Below are 17,559 nucleotides of genomic sequence, written 5' to 3'. Positions count from 1 at the left end.
TATCTTATATTTATCAGCTGACATCTACACAGTTTCAAAAGAGGAGAAATGATCGTGTTTGGTGCAAGACAAATCAGGGTTCTTCAAGGATTGTAAGGATTTTATTTATTCTAATGTTGTTTATTCTGTCATTTTATTCATTTATCGTATTTCAGTATTCCTTCCATGGCTCTTTATGGAGTAACGGGGACTTCTCTTCTCCTATTTATGACATCCGAGTGGAAGGGACGTTTAGTTCTTGACAAAATCCCAATTTACAACCGAAAATACGACAATCCCATTCAAGACTAAAGGGTTCTTTCAAGAAATTTTAAAAAAATGTAGTAGTAATCATCATGCCATTATATAATAATAATATTTTATTTAAATTGTTCCTTAAATGAACTATATTTAATTTAATAATTGATCCTTTTTTTCCTTGGGCCAATAAAAAGCAATTCTAAATAGTAAATTATATAATAAAAAAAGATGAACTTTCCTCATTTACATCTACCCTCAATGTTAGTTTTTTGATTTTGTATACTACAAATAGGGTGTTCCTGAATTTAGTCCCATTAAAAAAGTTAAATTGCTCAACGATTATGGCTTGTATTAGAATAAAATATTTTCACAAACGTCAAAAATTGCATCATAATTGAACGATAATGAATTTTGCGGCTCTAAGATGATGTGCTTATTAAAATTTCCTAATACATTTACTCCATCAAATGGGTTTCTGAATAAAAATACTTAATACACCTGTAATGAATAACACTTACGTATGCCAATGTTAAACAATGATATTTGAATTAGATCAAAGTAACATGTACTGAAAACCTCTATGAAGTGTCTTAATTTGTACAATTATTTTCTTTGTTGGATGGATTCGGAACGATAAAAGTAGGATAATTAGATTCTTTCCATTTTAGTGGTTCAGTTTTATCTACAATATGGAAATAAGATTTATAACGATGTAATAACATATTTTTAATACACTTTGGGTTAGATATATTATAAAACTATGCAATAGATTTTTGATAGGCAGTAAGTCCTTTTCTTTGTAGGTCCCATTATGACATCTAATATTTCACTTTTCAAAATATAAATGATAAAAGGGTTTTTATTAAATTTGAGATTGCCCTTGTTTTAAGCAACTTGGCGAAGAGTCCTCGTCACTAACATGGAACTAGTACTCACAACACCTTCCGGAATATTGATGAGTCCTTGCTGAGCCTGGAAATACTGTTGCCCCTCCCCCCCACCCGACCACAAAGTCAAGGGAGTACACATCAGGTGAAGAATGAGGCTAGAAGGTTTTATCCCAAAAGTGTTCAAAACTGGCTTTGTACCACCATTATTGCACTTCATTTGCAGTGTGGTCTACCCTTAATTTAATGGCGTTAAAGTTAATTGAACTTTAACTTCTTTAATTAATATATACCTCAATATATTAGTTTGCATTCGTTTTTAATAAAGGGATCATATCCAAGAATAAACTTTATTTGACAATTAAATAAACTACAATTATGACTACAATTAACAATTTTAATTAAATGTGTTCTAAAGGCAATTGCACTTTAGGGTTAGTTAGTCTTTTTTTTTTTTAAAGTATCACATGATTGAGGTATAGCAAATTAGTTGTATCTAAAAAGGTGAATTGATTCCCAATTTCGTTCCGAAGTCCAGTCTAGCTCTTTTTTGATGACGAACGTTACTCTTAATTTCATAGTACTTAATTATTTCATTTAAAAGTATTATTAAGACCAAACCAATGCTCCATGTTATCCATGAACCCATTGGAACTTTAGTCAGTGGAGGGTAACTTTCTCTTAATAGTAAATCCGTACTGACACGAATAGTAAAGAGGAATAGCGTCACAATGATCCATACTGGATTATAGAACTTGATCCAGATTTGATGGAAAGGGTATAAGCAAGATAGTGAAATAAGAATCAGGTAGATTTCGAGAAATATGTTGTCTGGATAGCGAACTTCCATAGAAATCTGTTTCTGCAAAGCTGAAGAAAGTAAGAAAAAAAATGCGGGAATAAATCGTCCACCATAGGACTTAAATGCTTCTTTATAATCCTTAGTAATCAAATTTTTCCCAGTAGATATCAACATCAAGTCGTTGTCGGGACGAGACCTTTGAAGGGACAAACTAAGTAAAGGAATGAAAACCAAACTGAGCCAAATAGCTTCAGGAGTACTAATAAATGGTTCAAAGACGGAACAAAACATGCACAATTGTAATGAGGATATTAAGCAACAGGATGCAATCCAAAATTTCATACAATTCACAAAACTAAGAACAAACTGACGACTTTCCTTTATCAAATGAAAAATAGAAACTTCGTCCTTCATTTCAAAGGACAAGCAAGTTGGGATGGAATTAAGAATTCTTGATATTTCAAGTGGGGAGGGACCACTATTCTTAGGTGGAACATACACTGTTGAAGTTTGGCAGATTTGAGGATAAAGAGGTTCTATAGCCAAACTGGCGTTGGCTTGCATAAAAACAGATAGGTTTTTAAGATTCGCAGATGATCCGAACACACAAACGACTTCTTCATATTCCTGCATTATTTTTACCATTTCCTTTGTTGTTTCAGAAGTACAATCAGTAAAGAGAGAAACGAGTAGAGGCACATCATCCATGTTTTGTAAATGTGGACGAATGTTTTCTATCCCTGTGGGTAACTGGGCACGATTAGGCATCTCATATCCATAGGGATCGTCGTCGGATTTATTAGATTGAAGTTCTTCGTCATAGAATTTCTTTTGATTCACAGAATTACATTCTTGCCACTTTGGTAAATCTAAAAACCAGGCTGGACGGAACGGATTTATTGGCAACGACAATCTTTTATAAAAATCAACTTTGTTTCTATCATGGCGATCCTGGTTTCCAGTCAGGCCTTCAAAATCAAATATTCTATTTTGTTTTTTATCCTGTGTCACACCGCTCTTCAACGATATATGACAATTCCAACCAGATTCTAGACCCATTTTTTCGTTAAATACTCTAGATCTCAGTTCATTTTCACGACTGAAATGTACAAATCTAATGCAAGCCTTCTCTAATAATTCTATCAATTGAATTATATATATCATGGGTTGATATTCAAGTTGAACCATTCCTAGGAAAGTTTGATTGCATTGAATTTCTAAACAATCAGCAGGGCTCAAGAAATCATCATCATTTTCCCTAATAATCATATCTTCTTGAATCTGAGGAGGTTCTTCTGTATAAACTGAATATTCCCATTGGTGTTTGCAACATTTATCTGAAATTCTCAAGTACTTCTCTTCCTTCCACTCTTTTAATGGTATGATGATGGGCTTATATGAAAATGCAGTACAGTATGAAGTCAAGCTAGCACGTTTGTAAAAGTCTAATATTTTCTTTCTAATATCTTCTTTGAGGGGCTCCAAATCATCCCCACACCAAAAGTCCCTACAAGAGTTTAGCAACAAGTCAGCAGATCCTTGAGAGAATAGTTGATTTGATTTAAACACTTTATCTTGAGTAATTACAGAAAGGAGATGGGGTATAGGAAACTTGATTTTTTCAGACAATTTATTGCTGACACTATGGAAGGTTTGAATATGTGAAGTGATGTTGAATTTGTTTGAAATAATATCTTCAATTTTAAATCCTATTTTCTTAGATAATTGACAGAGACAGCCTCGAGACGCTATTGGAGCCTCAACCTGGGCATCATATTTGAGATGATAAAAAAAATTATTATACTTTTCTTGCGTTGAAAGGTGACAAGTATTAAGCAATATATTTAGACCAATAGGTTTCAAGGACTCTGAGAAGTTGATCCATGATGGATCATCAAATTCTACATGAAAGGGATCGCTGTGATTTGGTGTAATATTCAAGATTTCTGATGATACGCCTGAAGATTTATCTCGATCACGTACAAGCATAAATATTTTTTCTGCTGACTTGTTTGGCCATGAGAGGATTCCTTTTTTATCAGTACATCCGAGAGCTGATATAGAACCAAAGCTACGAACCAGATTTTTTTTCCGAAATAAATATTCTCCAGAACCAAAAATAATTGAAATGAAAGGTCCTAAAGTTTCTAAAATTCCAGGGGCTATCTTGTTTTGATGCCTCAATTCATGTAGACCCTCGAATGGATCATTGATTTTTAAATGCCTGAGTGAGTGAAAAATTTTGTGTAATCGTGCATATGCCCAAGCATTGGATAGTATCCAAACTGTGGGGAATACAAAAGGAACTAGAGGGATAATTATTCCAGCAAAAGAGCATAATATTATGTTTAAATCAACAAATCCAAGATTCCAATGAATAAGTGCAACAATGATGAATAATATGCTGGAGAGGGGTAGGATTCTATGGCATGGAATATGAATAAATAGAAAAAATGCGTATTTATATAGCAAAGAAGTGGGATATTTATCTGACTTATCAGCTTTGAATATTAATTTCAGTTGTTCAACATATGGAGTCTCAACTAGTAGAAAGGGCTCGGGTGGTAAAGGAGTCTTAAATTCAGGTTGATTTGTGGTTTTAGATGATGATTCCGACTTGATTCGAAAAATTTCTTCGGATTTTAAAGTTAACGTCGAGTGATGAAGGCTTTTACATAGTCCTGGTGCTTCCTAATCAGAATGAAATAATTTGATAAAGAGTTTGAAATCAAAACTTTTTTGTTTCTAAAATAGATTAGCCAATATGGGTTGTTTACTTTATCGAATAAATGAATTGATATCAAACTCTTCAATACTTGTCCAGGCCGAAGATATATAAGATCTCCTTTAACAAGCAATGACCATGGGAGATTAACTTTGTACCCATCCCTCTGTGTCCATTGGAGCTTGATTGAAGAGGAATACGGTGTATTCAAATCGGGATAATTGTCTTTTGACCATTCAGAGATTTCCTTGGAATGATCTTGGACTTTATTCAAAATAAAGTCAGTGCGTCTAAATATTTCTTTACGCGTTAGGAGTGATTCTGAGACGATGAGGATCAAGTTCAGAATGAGGAATCCAAATAGAACCAAATGGTATGTGCATCTAGATACTGCCAGAATGGCTATACATAAAATGGCCCAAAATATATTGGTAATGGGGAAAAGGGAAGTTGTTGGACAAAGACAACTCCAAACGAGCTCCTGCAATTCAAATTTCCCATAGGTAGACAATAGAGATGCGGACTCCTTCAGTAATTGATCCAGGGCTTCATGAGTGGACAGTCCCTTGTGCATGACGATTCTTGATTACAAATGACGCAATTCTGAAAACATTCACTGTGTTCATAAGAAATTATTTTAACTTACACATCCTAGTTCTACTGATTCTGCGATACGATACACCATACTCACTAGTCACTACTGTGCACTGCTTTCTAGAGACGTACCTACCACATGCAACATTCATATTACTACCTTAGATTCTACCTCACTCCAGCAGGAGTGCTATCAACATGGCCATGGCTAGGATCGAAGCACTTTACCATTGACGTAAGGAATTACCTAGAATTAAAGCAACCCCAATGGTGTCTTTATATTTTGCTGTTATGATCTTGTAAAAAAAAGTAATAATGCGAATTGACGAAGATATGTATTAGAAACAAATTAGTAGACAATCCCTTCATACATTATATTTGACATGAACACTATCAATCAATTTCTTTTCCTCGCAAGAGTCGAACCACGTACTCCATTTACTGCAAATCTCTTGTTCCTCCAAATCAAAGCATTTCATATTCAAAACATCAAAAAATAGTCTGTGTATCTCTTTTGCCAACTTTGCATCTTTTCCTGAATCCTGGAGGTCATTCAAACAACTTTTAAACTTTGAGACACAACTGCATTGTTTAAGGTTATAAGGGTACACGTTTAAGAGATCAAATTGGTATTGTAGTTTCCCAATTGTGGCCCCACAAGTTTGAAATTTTCTACAGCATTCATCTGTAAAATTGAGTCCTTCGTTATAGACTAGAGGATTGTAATTAGGGTTATACTTGGTGCAGAACATAGTTCCTTCATAAGCCTTAGATAAAACATTTCGGTCATAAGCAAGCTTTGTTTTTGCACCTGGGGAATCGTTTGTGCCGTATATATGTGACTGAAAGAAAAGTGGATTTAATGCATTGAGAGGTGATAAAATATCTAATAATTAATCATTTTACAATTTGATGGTTTCTTTTATGACAAAGTCGTTTATAGTATCCCACATCTATACTTTTTCTCTCCCTAGAAATACTTGGAATCCTTGGTCCATATTCTTCCTAGTAAAAAAATATTAATCCTCACTTTGCATTATTGTCAATTTATTAGGGACTGACTCACTTACATTAGTGATATTCAATATTTAATTCAAATATAATTGTACAATGATTATTTTAATCACCTCATGCTTGAGAGTTAACAATAATAACTCATGTCTTATATAAGTATTACAATCAATGACGCTTTCAATTCCTTGACTTGTGTCTTCCACATATATGTTCACAATTCTCTCAAAATCCATAAGTGTAACTATCCTTTTGCCATCGGGGTCATGTTGAATTCGAACGTAAGCATTGTCCCAGGTATATACGCTTGAAATAATGAAGGAAATAAATCCAAAGACTCTGAATGCTTGAAACATCATCTCGTTTTAAGAAATTAAATATCCACGTTTCGATTCCTTATCTTTTTTGCTGTAGATTTTTCATAAATCATGATAAGCCTTAGCATTATTTGTTGAGTGCTTTTTATGTTTAAAATTTGTTATTTTAGAGTATTTCTGGTCTATTATATCAAAAATTTATTTATATAATTTCTAAAATTGATGCTCAAAGAGCCATAATATGTATCTTGTTATATTACGTAATCAAGGAATAGGCCAAACTATAATTTGTTGAGCTAATGTTTTTTATTTAAATTTAAGTTTACATTATTATTTTATGAATAGGGAATACATATATATGTTATTTAATTTTGTTATCTTTTTTTTTTTTTTTTTCATATAGGATATGATATACTCTTCTTGAGCAATGATTTTCAAGGTATAATAAGTTAACTTATAACTATCATAATATGAGAATATAGCTGTGTTGTGAGTATAGTGACCCAACGAATGAAGCTTCACTCACGCGATACAAGCGTGTTGGGAGTTGTGCTCAAATCGTCAGCATTACATGAGTCTCCATGAAAGTGGAATGTCATAAACTTTTATAAACTTCTCACGAGTCTTTAAAGGGCAGTCCATTTCTATTATGGTTTCCTACTACAATTATGAAGTTAGCTCCGAGGCGAGTACAACGTCTTCAAGTGAAAATGATGATGATAGACTTAATCCTTCTAAATTGGACTTATCCTACAGGCGTTATCATGGGCATGCGTTGGATAACGTACTTCATAATCACTTTGAAGAGGAAGATGCAAGTCCAGAATCATCTAAACTCATAACTAGGTATGATGAATGTTGTATTCAATTAATTGCTCACTTAAAAGTGCAGTGTTGGATACCTAATTCTTAGTGATTTGAACCATTATTGACGTACATTTTTTCTAGATTATTGGCGTACAACAACTTATTGGAATACCTGCCTCAGTCCATATTCAAACTAGAAAATCTTATGGTTCTTGACGTAAGCAACAATTATTTGACGGACCTTCCAAATTCAATAACATCCCTCCTCAACTTGAGTTCTCTTAATCTGAAAAATAATTGTTTGACTGTTAATAGTTTTCCTAAAAACTTAAATGATTTGAAAAGTTTAAGGGATTTGAACTTAAGTGCCAATAGACTTGAAGAAATCCCACATCAAATATATGAATTGAAGAATCTAAGAAATCTTTCCTTGGGGGGTAATTCTGTGATAGAGCTTTCTAAAGATATTGGAGAACTTGTAAGACTACGGTTCCTATACCTTGGAGGTAATTTGATCACAGAGCTACCAAAGGAAATATCCAAGCTTCGACATCTTCATGCTCTCATCCTTTGTTCAAATAGCCTATCCTTCCTTCCAGATGGGATATGTTCCCTTTCTAAACTTGAAAGTCTTCAACTTCATTCTAATAAATTAACTACACTTCCCATTGGCTTGATTAAACTTAAAGGTCTTAAGGAATTGAGTCTAAGAGATAACCCCTTAATTAATCGCTTTGTGAACGAGATGGACTATCAACCCTCTAGTCTTCTTGAACTTTCTGCAAGGATAGTCAAAACTCATGTTGTTCATTATGGAAATCAGGATCTTCCAAGATCGCTCATCGAATTTTTGGGCACTTATAGTTGTTGTCTAAATCCCTCTTGTAAAGGCGTTTATTTTGAATCCCGTGTTGAACACGTCAAATTTGTTGACTTTTGTGGGAAATATAAGGTTCCTCTTATGCAATACCTATGTTCCTCATCCTGCACCGTAAGTAATCCTACGTCTCCTTCTAATCCAATCATTCAAGAGAATAAACTAAGAAGAATTCTTTTGGGATAGTTTTTTCAACAAAGATCCTTTTATTAAATTGAAATAATCTAATTCTATATTTTATTTATATTAATTTTAAAATTGTGCAAAAAACTATATTATATCCAAGACATTGATGTCTGTCATGCAAATATTTATATTAACAATAACCCTTGACTTAAATTTTATATTTAGTCGAGTCTGGAGACATTGTATCTCTTTTTTCTATTTTTGAAAGAATCAAATGTAGAATTGAATAAAATAACAATTTATTTGGAATTTAAATTGGTGATATGTACTAATTCTTTGATTTATTACTCTTTATACATTCATTAAAACATTATGTAAACAATTGTTTCTTGATACTAATCTGTACTGATAGCTAACAAAATATAATTAATTTACAAATATGTACGGAGTTTAAAAATAAAACATGTAACTTGTCACTTCCTTCTTGGAATCTAAAAATTGAGTGTTCATTCTAGAGATGGGGACTACCTTATCCTACTATCAATTACTTCCAACACTGTTTGGACTCAAGTCATTTCAATTTTTCGACTGAAGTAGGTACTCTTATTATGTATCTTTATATTTTTGAGGATATGAACTGGACTAGCTAAAAATATTCATGGTCTTGAGACTTGACTTGTAGTATGAGGCCTTTTTTCCACCTCTGATTCAATCCGATTTCAGATGTTACCATAGTAATTCCTAATCTCAAATACTTTATTTACACACATTTTATCTTATTTTTTATGTTGGAATGACAATATCGACATTGTTACTTTATTTTTTAAATGATTCCAAATTATACGACCTCAGAGTACATTTAACCCTTAAGTTATTATTATTCTTTTTTTTTTTTTCTAATGTAAAACGTTTTATGTAAGTAATCTAATAAACTTTCGATAATTTTACCATTATCTGGGAGTAACAAATATAAAACATTACTAAAGATATCAATTTTGATTTATCTTACCAAAAGAAAAAAGTTAGATGTTTACGAATATGCGAAACAGTGTCGAATATTGATGCAAGGAGTCTTTAGAATTTGAGAAAGTTAAATTTGATAATATATTGACACAATTTACAATCTTTCTAAAAGTGATGTGTTAACTTGAACAAAAATCAGGACAATGGTAAGTATCTGATTAATTTATATACTTCATATATACATATAATATTACAACCCAATATTTCATTGGCATATTGAGGCCAAATATAGGCTCTGTATTCAAATTTCTGGTATATGTTGAGTTACCTAAGAATGTTAACGATAGTTTGAAGCCATCATTTGATTGATAAGACTTAACTTGACTCAAATACGGTGTTTCATATAAAATGTATACATTTCTTATTCTCTAATTTTGATGATAAATTTTTGTTACTTTTATCAGAATAATTTGTGCTAACAACTTTTTCTATAATTCTTTGAAGAATACAAATATAATCAATTAGTAGGAAAACCATTCTAGCTTACTTTTGTGTTGACAGATCACAAATCTTAAGAGCAAGGGCTTTTACTTTTACCGTTAAGTGTAAAGGTCAAACACTTGTCTGCAGAGCCCCACAAACAGGTATTGGCTCCATTCTTGAGCCTTTCGATTAACATTACATAAGTAAATCACTCTAATTATCATAAATAATATAATTAATGATACTACGAAAGAGTTTTCCATTTTATAATTAATAAGCTTTACTAAATCCTTGATAAGGATCTGCGGTTGTTTCTGTTGTTATTTTTTTCTAAATAAAAGTCACGAAATGGCACATACATGAGATAAAGGTACAAAAAGTATTATGCAATTTTGTTTTATTTTTTTAAAGCAGTATTGATTTTGACGAATGAAATAGCTCCGACAATTTTAATCGTTGTTTCATAATCCAAAATATGGTTAAATATTTCAATGATATGCAATGGATAGCTATTAAATAATTATTCAATTCATATACACTGTAATCACTAATCATCATTAAAACAACCTATTAAATAAAAATTACATTTAAAATGAAGAAGATAATTATAATTGATGACACGGACTTCTGGAAAGAATTTGACTAAAACATGGAAGGAGAAAAGGGGACGACGACGAGCGTTGGTGATCGTAATTCAATAGAAGAATAAGATTTATAATAATTAATAAAAGAATCTAATAATGATTTTAACATATAAAGCAAGCATTCGTTTTAAGAGAAAAAAAATCCATGCCAGCATTTTTGACAATAAATACATAATAGTGATAATATAATGTAAAACGGGATAAAGGAGGACGGCTACTGATTGAATGATAATTATGATATATTTTCAACCTTCATTGGGTTGAGCCTTTGTTGTGCCTTGTGATATGAGTTTTCTTCGTTTTTGGACAATGTGCAAATGCCGAGCAATATATTGCTCATTTGGAGCTCGGGATAAAGCTTCTTGAAGACATTTTTCCGCCTCGTTCAAACGACCTTTTTCAACTAAAACGACGCAGAGGTTATGTCTCCCTTGAATATGATCTGGATCTATTTGAAGTATACGCTTGTAGCAATCCTCAGCCTCATCCAAGATTCTAAGCTGATTCGTATAAATGTCTCCGAGAAGTATGAGTCCTTTGATATGATTAGGATGATACTGAAGAAGAAATTTCAAAAATGGCACAGCCTCTATAGAGCGTTTTTGTTCATTCAGAAGAAGAGCTAAATTAAACAAGGCGGAGCGAAAGTCTATTTTGAGATTAATTGCCTTTTTAAACCACTTTTCCGCATCTTGATGATTCTCTTCATCCATGGCCAACATGGCTAGATTAAAATACACTCTTTCAGAGTTAGGAGTAAATTCCAGCACACGATGAAGACGCTTTATGGCAATGGGTCGATGTGAGGGAATGCCCAGTTCTTGCATGAGAACAGCAGAGTTCATAAGAGATTGAATGTGATTCGGATCAACAGAGAGGGCTTTATCAAAATACATTAAAGCCTGTTGATGAAGACCTCTCTCGATGAACACAACCCCCAAATTATAAAATAAATCCGGATTAGAGTTTTCATAGAGAAGGGCTTTTTCATAGACTTCTTGCGCCTCGAAAGTTCGATTCATTTTGATAAGAATATCTCCACGATTAATGTAGGCTTGAACATAGTCAGATCTCATTGAGATGGCTTGCCTGCAATGACATAATATTAGGTTTCTTATAAAAAATAATAGTAACAGACTATCTAACTATGATGGTTATAAATATAAATAAAAAATAAACATGAGGTCAATAAAGAACTCAATAAAGTTTCAAATATGATAAAAATCGGCTCATCAGAAAAAATAATAATAATAAATTATACGTCTGACCATTTTGTTTTATTTTAATGAAAAATATTTTAATATTTTATGTACTGGTACAAGTGAAGGGATTTAAAACCTTAATCATTTTGCTTTTTTCTTCACGTATTACAAAGGTACTATCTAGGTACTTTTCTTAATCAATCGATAAGAACTTGTGTGTGTATTAAATAAAAGAAGATGAATCTTTTTTATTGCATACATTCAAGAAGAATTAAAAAAAAAGGGAGGAAGAATTAAGAAGAATCCATTGAAACTATGATAAGATTACTTTTTTTTTTTTTCTTGAAAAAAATAAATATATATATATATATATATACATACATATAAAATATAACTTGTAGAAATTTTACCTGTAGAGGCGATCCGCTTCTTCAAGTCTATTAGGATCTTTTGATATGAGATTTCCAAGATTTAAAAATACAGATAAATGTTGTGGTGCAATACGAGCCATATAGCGCTGACCTTTTTTAGCCTGAGGTAGAAGTGCCTTTGCTTTTAAGTAATACTCTTCTGCAAGTTTATAGTTTTTTAAATTATTAAATGTACGACCCACGTTGATATAGGCTCCAATGTCATCCGTTTGAACCTCAGATGCTATTTTAAAGTATTTTAAAGCTTCATGGTAGTCTTCTTGGGCTTCAAGCGCATGCCCAACGTTGTTCCAGAGCTTCGCATTTGTGGGCATCACTTTGAGACCAGATTTGAAAATGTCATACTCATTCCTCCAGTCCTTGTTTCGAATATTACATTTAATGATATGTACAATAACTGTGGAGATCAGGAGAACTTTTAAAATAATCTTATTTTTATCACTCAACAGACTCTGATATCCAAGTCCAATGAGCAGACAAAATCCCATTGAAGGAATATAAAGCACTCGTTCAGCAACAACGAAGCCTACAGGGAAGAAAAGATTGGATGCCGGTAAGAATGGCAGTCCTATAAGACAGAGGGCTGCAAATAAACTTCGTTGTTCCCTTGAGGATTTGAGCAAACCACGAAGAATGAGAAGAGCCATGGCTCCTCCAACTATAAAAAAGAGACACGTTGATAGATTTCGAATATCAGAGAAGCCTGGAACCAGAGGCACAGATCCCATAGTCCAATCACAACAAAGCCAATCAGGACAAAGGAGAATCCATGAGTTAAGTGCTAATAAATAAGACCAGGTGAGTCGTCGAATAGTTGATCCCTCATAGGATGCCGGGTTATCAAACGTAGTAAAAACAGGAAGGGATGAGCCCATTACTTTAAATCTCAAAAAAAGTAGAACAGCTCCGGCACTGATCAAAAGGCAGATTCTGCTCCAAAAATAGGCCTTCTTTTTTGGATGTGATGAAATCGTAGACTTCTAATAAAAAGGCGACACCAAGCACAGTAATGCCTTGCTCTTTACTGAATACGGCAAGGGATACAAAGACTAGAAACAGAGTTGAAGAAAAGAGGACGGAAGTTTTGGATTGACGAGAATTTGACGAGTTCGTAAATAATAAAAGGGATAAAATAAAGAAAATAGAGCTGAGTAGCTCCGCTCTTCCAACCACTCCCGTGACAGCTTCGGTATGAACTGGATGAACAGAAAATAAAATAGAGGATATGAAGCTCGTTTTTCGATTGACGAAGACATGGCACAACTTGTAGTAGAGACAACACACGATTCCGTGAAGTAATACATTGACTGCAAAAAATAGGTACTTTCATATAGTAATGAGTGAGTTATTAATTCATCGAAGACTTGTATTACCAAAATGATATCCTAGAGGAGCAACTCCATGAATGAGATAATTGAGACGAAAAGTAAGAACTGTTATGGGTCGATATGACTTGTGTGAATGTTCTTTGGACATGGGAGTACCCCAAAAGTCATTGAAAAATATATTGGTGATGGGAGTTGAGGGTCGAAGGTCCTTGTTATCCCGAACTGCAGAGACGTCGTCAAACACGAGATCACAAAAGAGTCCATTCCAATAACATAGGGCAGTGAGGGCCCAGAGTAAGAAATACGGCCATTTCATTGTATCAGCCCATCCCCATGGTTCTCTTTCCAATCGGCAATCACTGAGCCAAGGAATATAAACAGTAACAAGAGTCAGAGGGGATGAGAAGAGTCTCTCTGTGTTAGTGGAGGATCCCGGGGGTTCTGAGCGTTTGGAAATAATAATAACAATAATAAAAAGAGTATCATATGAAATTTACGCTCTCTCGCTCCTTCAACTACATACCTATCTCATTCGCTCACTCATTCCGAACCCTCCAATCTACTAAGAAGTCCTCCCCTCTCCCTGTTTTCATCATTCCCCTTGTAGTAGTTTATTTATTATTTTGTATTAAAACTAGGGAAAATATATATTATTATTTCAAGAAATGTACTTATTTTTTAGACAACCGTTCTTCTTCCAGCTTGGATAGATTGTACTTCGCCTGCTGTTTGCTTCCTTGCTCCCATCTTCTCTTCATTCTAGCTATTATAATACTGTATACAATATTAATCAAAGGAACGCCGGGGAATTCCTGCAGAATCATGCGTACAACAACCATTCACGTCTCCTTCTGATTACTATTATACCAATATTAAAATAAAATATATAATAGTAATACTCCTTATTTATTATTATTGAATCCAAGAGTTAACAACCATATCTAAAACATGGGCTAGAGAGAGAATATACTTATGTATAAGGGGAGGGTTAAATTCAATTTTATTTGTATATTTAATGAAGAATTCATTGGTATATTACGTACTTATACAAGTAAGGCTATTCATCTCTAAATAATAGAATACTTAATAGATAAATGATAATATCATGTACTTGAATATGAGTCTAGTTATGTAGCTAGTAGGGTGAGAACGAGAACAGTTGCAACACCCCAAATCTAAAAACAACCTATCAACATTTGTTGGCCATTATTTGAGTCTATTTATAGGATAAACCAGTCAATAGTTTTTCCAAACCAAATGGTGCAACTATCCCCGAAGCCAGGAAACAGTTAAAAAATATCGAATTTGAGTTATAATTTTTTTTTTTAAATAGACTAAATAATTTTTTTTGATCAATAAATAACCAGACTTGTACTGAAGTGGGACTATTAAATTTCAGAAGTGTCGGCAAGTGGTGGACTGGAGGGGCTGTAGCCCTTCCCAAATAAAGGAATTTTTGCTTTTAACTAGAAAATTTAATATTTGCAGTTTAATTCATTTTTTCAATTTTTTTCCCAAGAAATTTAATTTTGTGTCAATAGCTGTGGATTTCCGAAAAATTTAATTTTTTATAAAAAACTGGATTTTGAAAATATTTTCAAAACAATTTAATATTTAAAATTAGATTTTTGTGAATAGCTGTGGATTTTTGACATTGTTTTCAAAAAAATTGAACTTGTTGTTATTAGCTTTGTATAAAAAAATAAATAATTTTTTCCAAAAAATTTAATTTCTCAAATCGAATTCTTCAAAATGTTTTTTTCTAATTTTTTCTGAATAGCTATGTATGTTTAAAAAAAAATTATGCAAATGTAAATTATGAAATTTAATTTTTGACATTTTTTTCCAAAAAATTTAATTTTTCTAATCTAATTTTTCAATTAAAAAAAAAAATTAATTTCTGGATTTAAAAAAAAACAAAAAAGAAACAGCTGCCCTATCCCCCCAAAAAAAAAAAAATATATACATAATCCTACGAACGTCCTTGAATTTCAATGTATTATAATAGATTAGGATAATATAATAAGATTTATATTATAGATCACTGATCAGTATTTTATGTAGATCGAAGAAATTCACATTCATAAAACTCTTCTGGATTCTAGTCTGTCTAAGAAGAAAAACCTGATTGAAGGTGAATACAAATGAATGATGCGTAGAAAATTGCAGCACTTATTTCAGCTGTCCCCTTTGATAAAATTATATTAGTTGAAAGTAAAATAATCAATAGTTCAAAAGACATCAGTTGCCACGGAGTTCTCCGAGAAATTTTATATTTTAATTTTTTTTTTGCAAAAATTTTATATTGGAAATTTTTTTCCAAAAATTTAGTTTTTTGGGAAAAACTGTCAATGTTTCTTTTTGGTTTTGTGAATAGCTGTAATTATTGGAAATTTTTTCCTACAAAATTAAAAAAAATTTTTCGAAAAATTAAATATTTGAAATTTGTTTCTATTAAATTTGATTTTTTCAAATTTTTTTTTCTAAAAAAAAAAACTCACTTCATTATTATTAAAATTATGATCCTCTTAAAAAACTACGTTTACCACTCAAAAACTGTTTTTATCCAATACGTCGAAGAAAAGTTGATAAAAATGATTGTTTTTTTAAAATTATAATCTGCACAGTTGTATTGTAAATTTATTACTATAGATGTTTTGATGTTTGGAAAAAGGTATGTTGCAACGATCTTCCCGTGTTGCAACTGTCCCTGTCTCCCCTAGTAGGTTTTGTATTATATGTTCGGTGTTTTATTTCTACTTTTTTCTATATGTATATTTAATCTCTGAATATGTACGTCTCTTGTCATAAAGAAAAAGTGTCGTAAACGTCAAGAGTCGTAAAAAATAAGAGGGGAGAAGAGGGAATAACAACGTATCTGCATAGGTGTACAAGGTTAATAGAAATAGAAGGTTATACCCAATGATGAAAATCTTGTGTAGAATAGGTATGTTGAAAAAAAAAAAAAAAACCGAAAATCAACATGATTATCCCTGACAATTTGAAGAATGTTTAGGAGAAGAGAAATAATAATGCTCATGACGTTTTATAAGATCAGCTACAATCAGATGTGACAAAAGAGAAAGGAGAAAATGATATTTGCTAGAATTAATCTGATGTCGATCCCAATTCTACTCTGAGTCCAACAAGGACTTACAATTATAATTATGCAACAAATCATCAGGGTTACGCTTCCTCTCTTATGAGCACACACAGATGTTCAATCAGATTTAGAATATAATTGAATATCTTTAGGAAATGATGTTCACTACTCAGGAATGAAATAATAATGACAACTGCTAAGAAAAAGAAAATTCCTTCCTTATATTACCAATTACAAATGAACGGGCCAGCTAAAGACACCGTGGATGTACGTCATTGGTTATATTATAACGCATGTATGACTGATGCTTGACTTCCACAACGCTATTTAATAGTGACGTCATAGAATATGATTGTTTCCGTGTTTTGTCAAAATCCGTCTATCTTGGCCAGCAGTTAGTACGATCAAATACATCTTCTACCCAATGACCTATATAATAACTGGATACTCAAAAGGCAAAGTAAAAGAACCATCAGCTGATATTTTATGTTATATTTATTTAATAAAAATCCAAGTACTAGTAGTTTTGATGTACTATTCGACAACTGAAAGACGAATCGTTCTTTTCCTCCTTTTTATTCAATAGGTTGTGCATCCAGTTATTGTATAGGCCAGTGCTTCTATCCTAGGACATAAGAGAACAAATGGTTTAATATATATAAATAGTAAGCGGCACCTAGTTTTATTATTTGAAACTACGTTTTGTTTCTAAATAAATTTAACAACAACGATTTTTCTTTCATGTCTTGGGTAGAAGACGTTTTTAAGTACGATTCATCAAATTGAAAATTATTGCAATAGTGACGTCATATCATAGGTTCCGTGTTTTGTCAATATCTGTCTGTTTTGCCGAGCAGTCGGTACGATACATCAAATTTATAATTATAGCAAGCCCGATTACATGAACCTTGTATTTCTATTAAACTTGGGGGACTATAAAATATATCCTAAAAAGTTTGGGAGCGACTTTTTGTATTTGCAACCTGAATATGATTTTTTTAATTTTTGAACACTTGTAT

At 32.3% G+C, this 17,559-nt stretch overlaps 4 protein-coding genes across 5 annotated transcripts; 1 reads left to right on the top strand and 3 right to left on the bottom strand.

Moving 5' to 3' along the window:
* Positions 1-1,463: 1,463 nt before the first annotated feature.
* On the bottom strand, positions 1,464-5,406 carry LOC121116938 (transmembrane protein 94). 2 transcript variants are annotated; one of them, XM_040711256.2, is made up of 2 exons: positions 4,746-5,406; positions 1,464-4,620 (listed from the first exon to the last, which is right to left on the bottom strand). In XM_040711256.2, the coding sequence occupies exons 1-2, from the start codon at positions 5,226-5,228 to the stop codon at positions 1,624-1,626; spliced, it is 3,480 nt and encodes a 1,159-aa protein (XP_040567190.1). In that variant the 5' UTR covers positions 5,229-5,406; the 3' UTR covers positions 1,464-1,623. The 2 variants fall into 2 exon arrangements, with proteins under 2 accessions (XP_040567190.1, XP_040567189.1); XM_040711255.1 differs by having other exon boundaries at positions 4,707-5,228.
* Positions 5,347-8,884, top strand: LOC121116939 (uncharacterized). The gene is made up of 4 exons (XM_040711258.2): positions 5,347-5,483; positions 6,980-7,015; positions 7,076-7,422; positions 7,525-8,884. The coding sequence occupies exons 3-4, from the start codon at positions 7,226-7,228 to the stop codon at positions 8,444-8,446; spliced, it is 1,119 nt and encodes a 372-aa protein (XP_040567192.1). The 5' UTR covers positions 5,347-5,483; positions 6,980-7,015; positions 7,076-7,225; the 3' UTR covers positions 8,447-8,884.
* LOC121116941 (uncharacterized) lies at positions 5,571-6,672 on the bottom strand. Its single transcript, XM_040711259.2, has 3 exons — positions 6,376-6,672; positions 6,155-6,253; positions 5,571-6,090 (listed from the first exon to the last, which is right to left on the bottom strand). The coding sequence occupies exons 1-3, from the start codon at positions 6,616-6,618 to the stop codon at positions 5,614-5,616; spliced, it is 819 nt and encodes a 272-aa protein (XP_040567193.1). The 5' UTR covers positions 6,619-6,672; the 3' UTR covers positions 5,571-5,613.
* Positions 8,885-10,212: 1,328 nt separating the features above from the next.
* LOC121116937 (protein O-mannosyl-transferase Tmtc3) lies at positions 10,213-14,189 on the bottom strand. The gene is given in 6 exon segments (XM_040711254.2): positions 10,213-11,565; positions 12,089-13,063; positions 13,065-13,416; positions 13,483-13,878; positions 13,961-14,071; positions 14,125-14,189. Coding segments are annotated over 4 exon segments (2,442 nt in total). The 5' UTR covers positions 13,754-13,878; positions 13,961-14,071; positions 14,125-14,189; the 3' UTR covers positions 10,213-10,721.
* Positions 14,190-17,559: the final 3,370 nt, after the last annotated feature.

This window comes from Lepeophtheirus salmonis, chromosome 4, assembly GCF_016086655.4.
Source record: "Lepeophtheirus salmonis chromosome 4, UVic_Lsal_1.4, whole genome shotgun sequence".
NCBI classification, from domain to species: domain Eukaryota; kingdom Metazoa; phylum Arthropoda; class Copepoda; order Siphonostomatoida; family Caligidae; genus Lepeophtheirus; species Lepeophtheirus salmonis.
Note: the sequence above shows the minus strand (reverse complement) of the source record. Positions and strands in the feature narration are given on the sequence as shown.

Excerpts from the sequence above, each read along its gene's own strand:
- LOC121116938 (XM_040711255.1), bottom strand. The coding sequence starts at position 5,228 with ATGCACAAGGGACTGTCCACTCATGAAGCCCTGGATCAATTACTGAAG. Across the intron at positions 4,621-4,706 it reads CAATTCATTTATTCGATAAA|GAAGCACCAGGACTATGTAA; the intron begins GTAAACAACCCA and ends CATTCTGATTAG.
- LOC121116941 (XM_040711259.2), bottom strand. The coding sequence starts at position 6,618 with ATGATGTTTCAAGCATTCAGAGTCTTTGGATTTATTTCCTTCATTATT. Across the intron at positions 6,254-6,375 it reads TGTTAACTCTCAAGCATGAG|GAAGAATATGGACCAAGGAT; the intron begins GTGATTAAAATA and ends TTTTTTTACTAG. Across the intron at positions 6,091-6,154 it reads ATAAAAGAAACCATCAAATT|TCACATATATACGGCACAAA; the intron begins GTAAAATGATTA and ends CTTTTCTTTCAG.
- LOC121116939 (XM_040711258.2), top strand. The coding sequence starts at position 7,226 with ATGGTTTCCTACTACAATTATGAAGTTAGCTCCGAGGCGAGTACAACG. Across the intron at positions 7,423-7,524 it reads TCATCTAAACTCATAACTAG|ATTATTGGCGTACAACAACT; the intron begins GTATGATGAATG and ends CATTTTTTCTAG.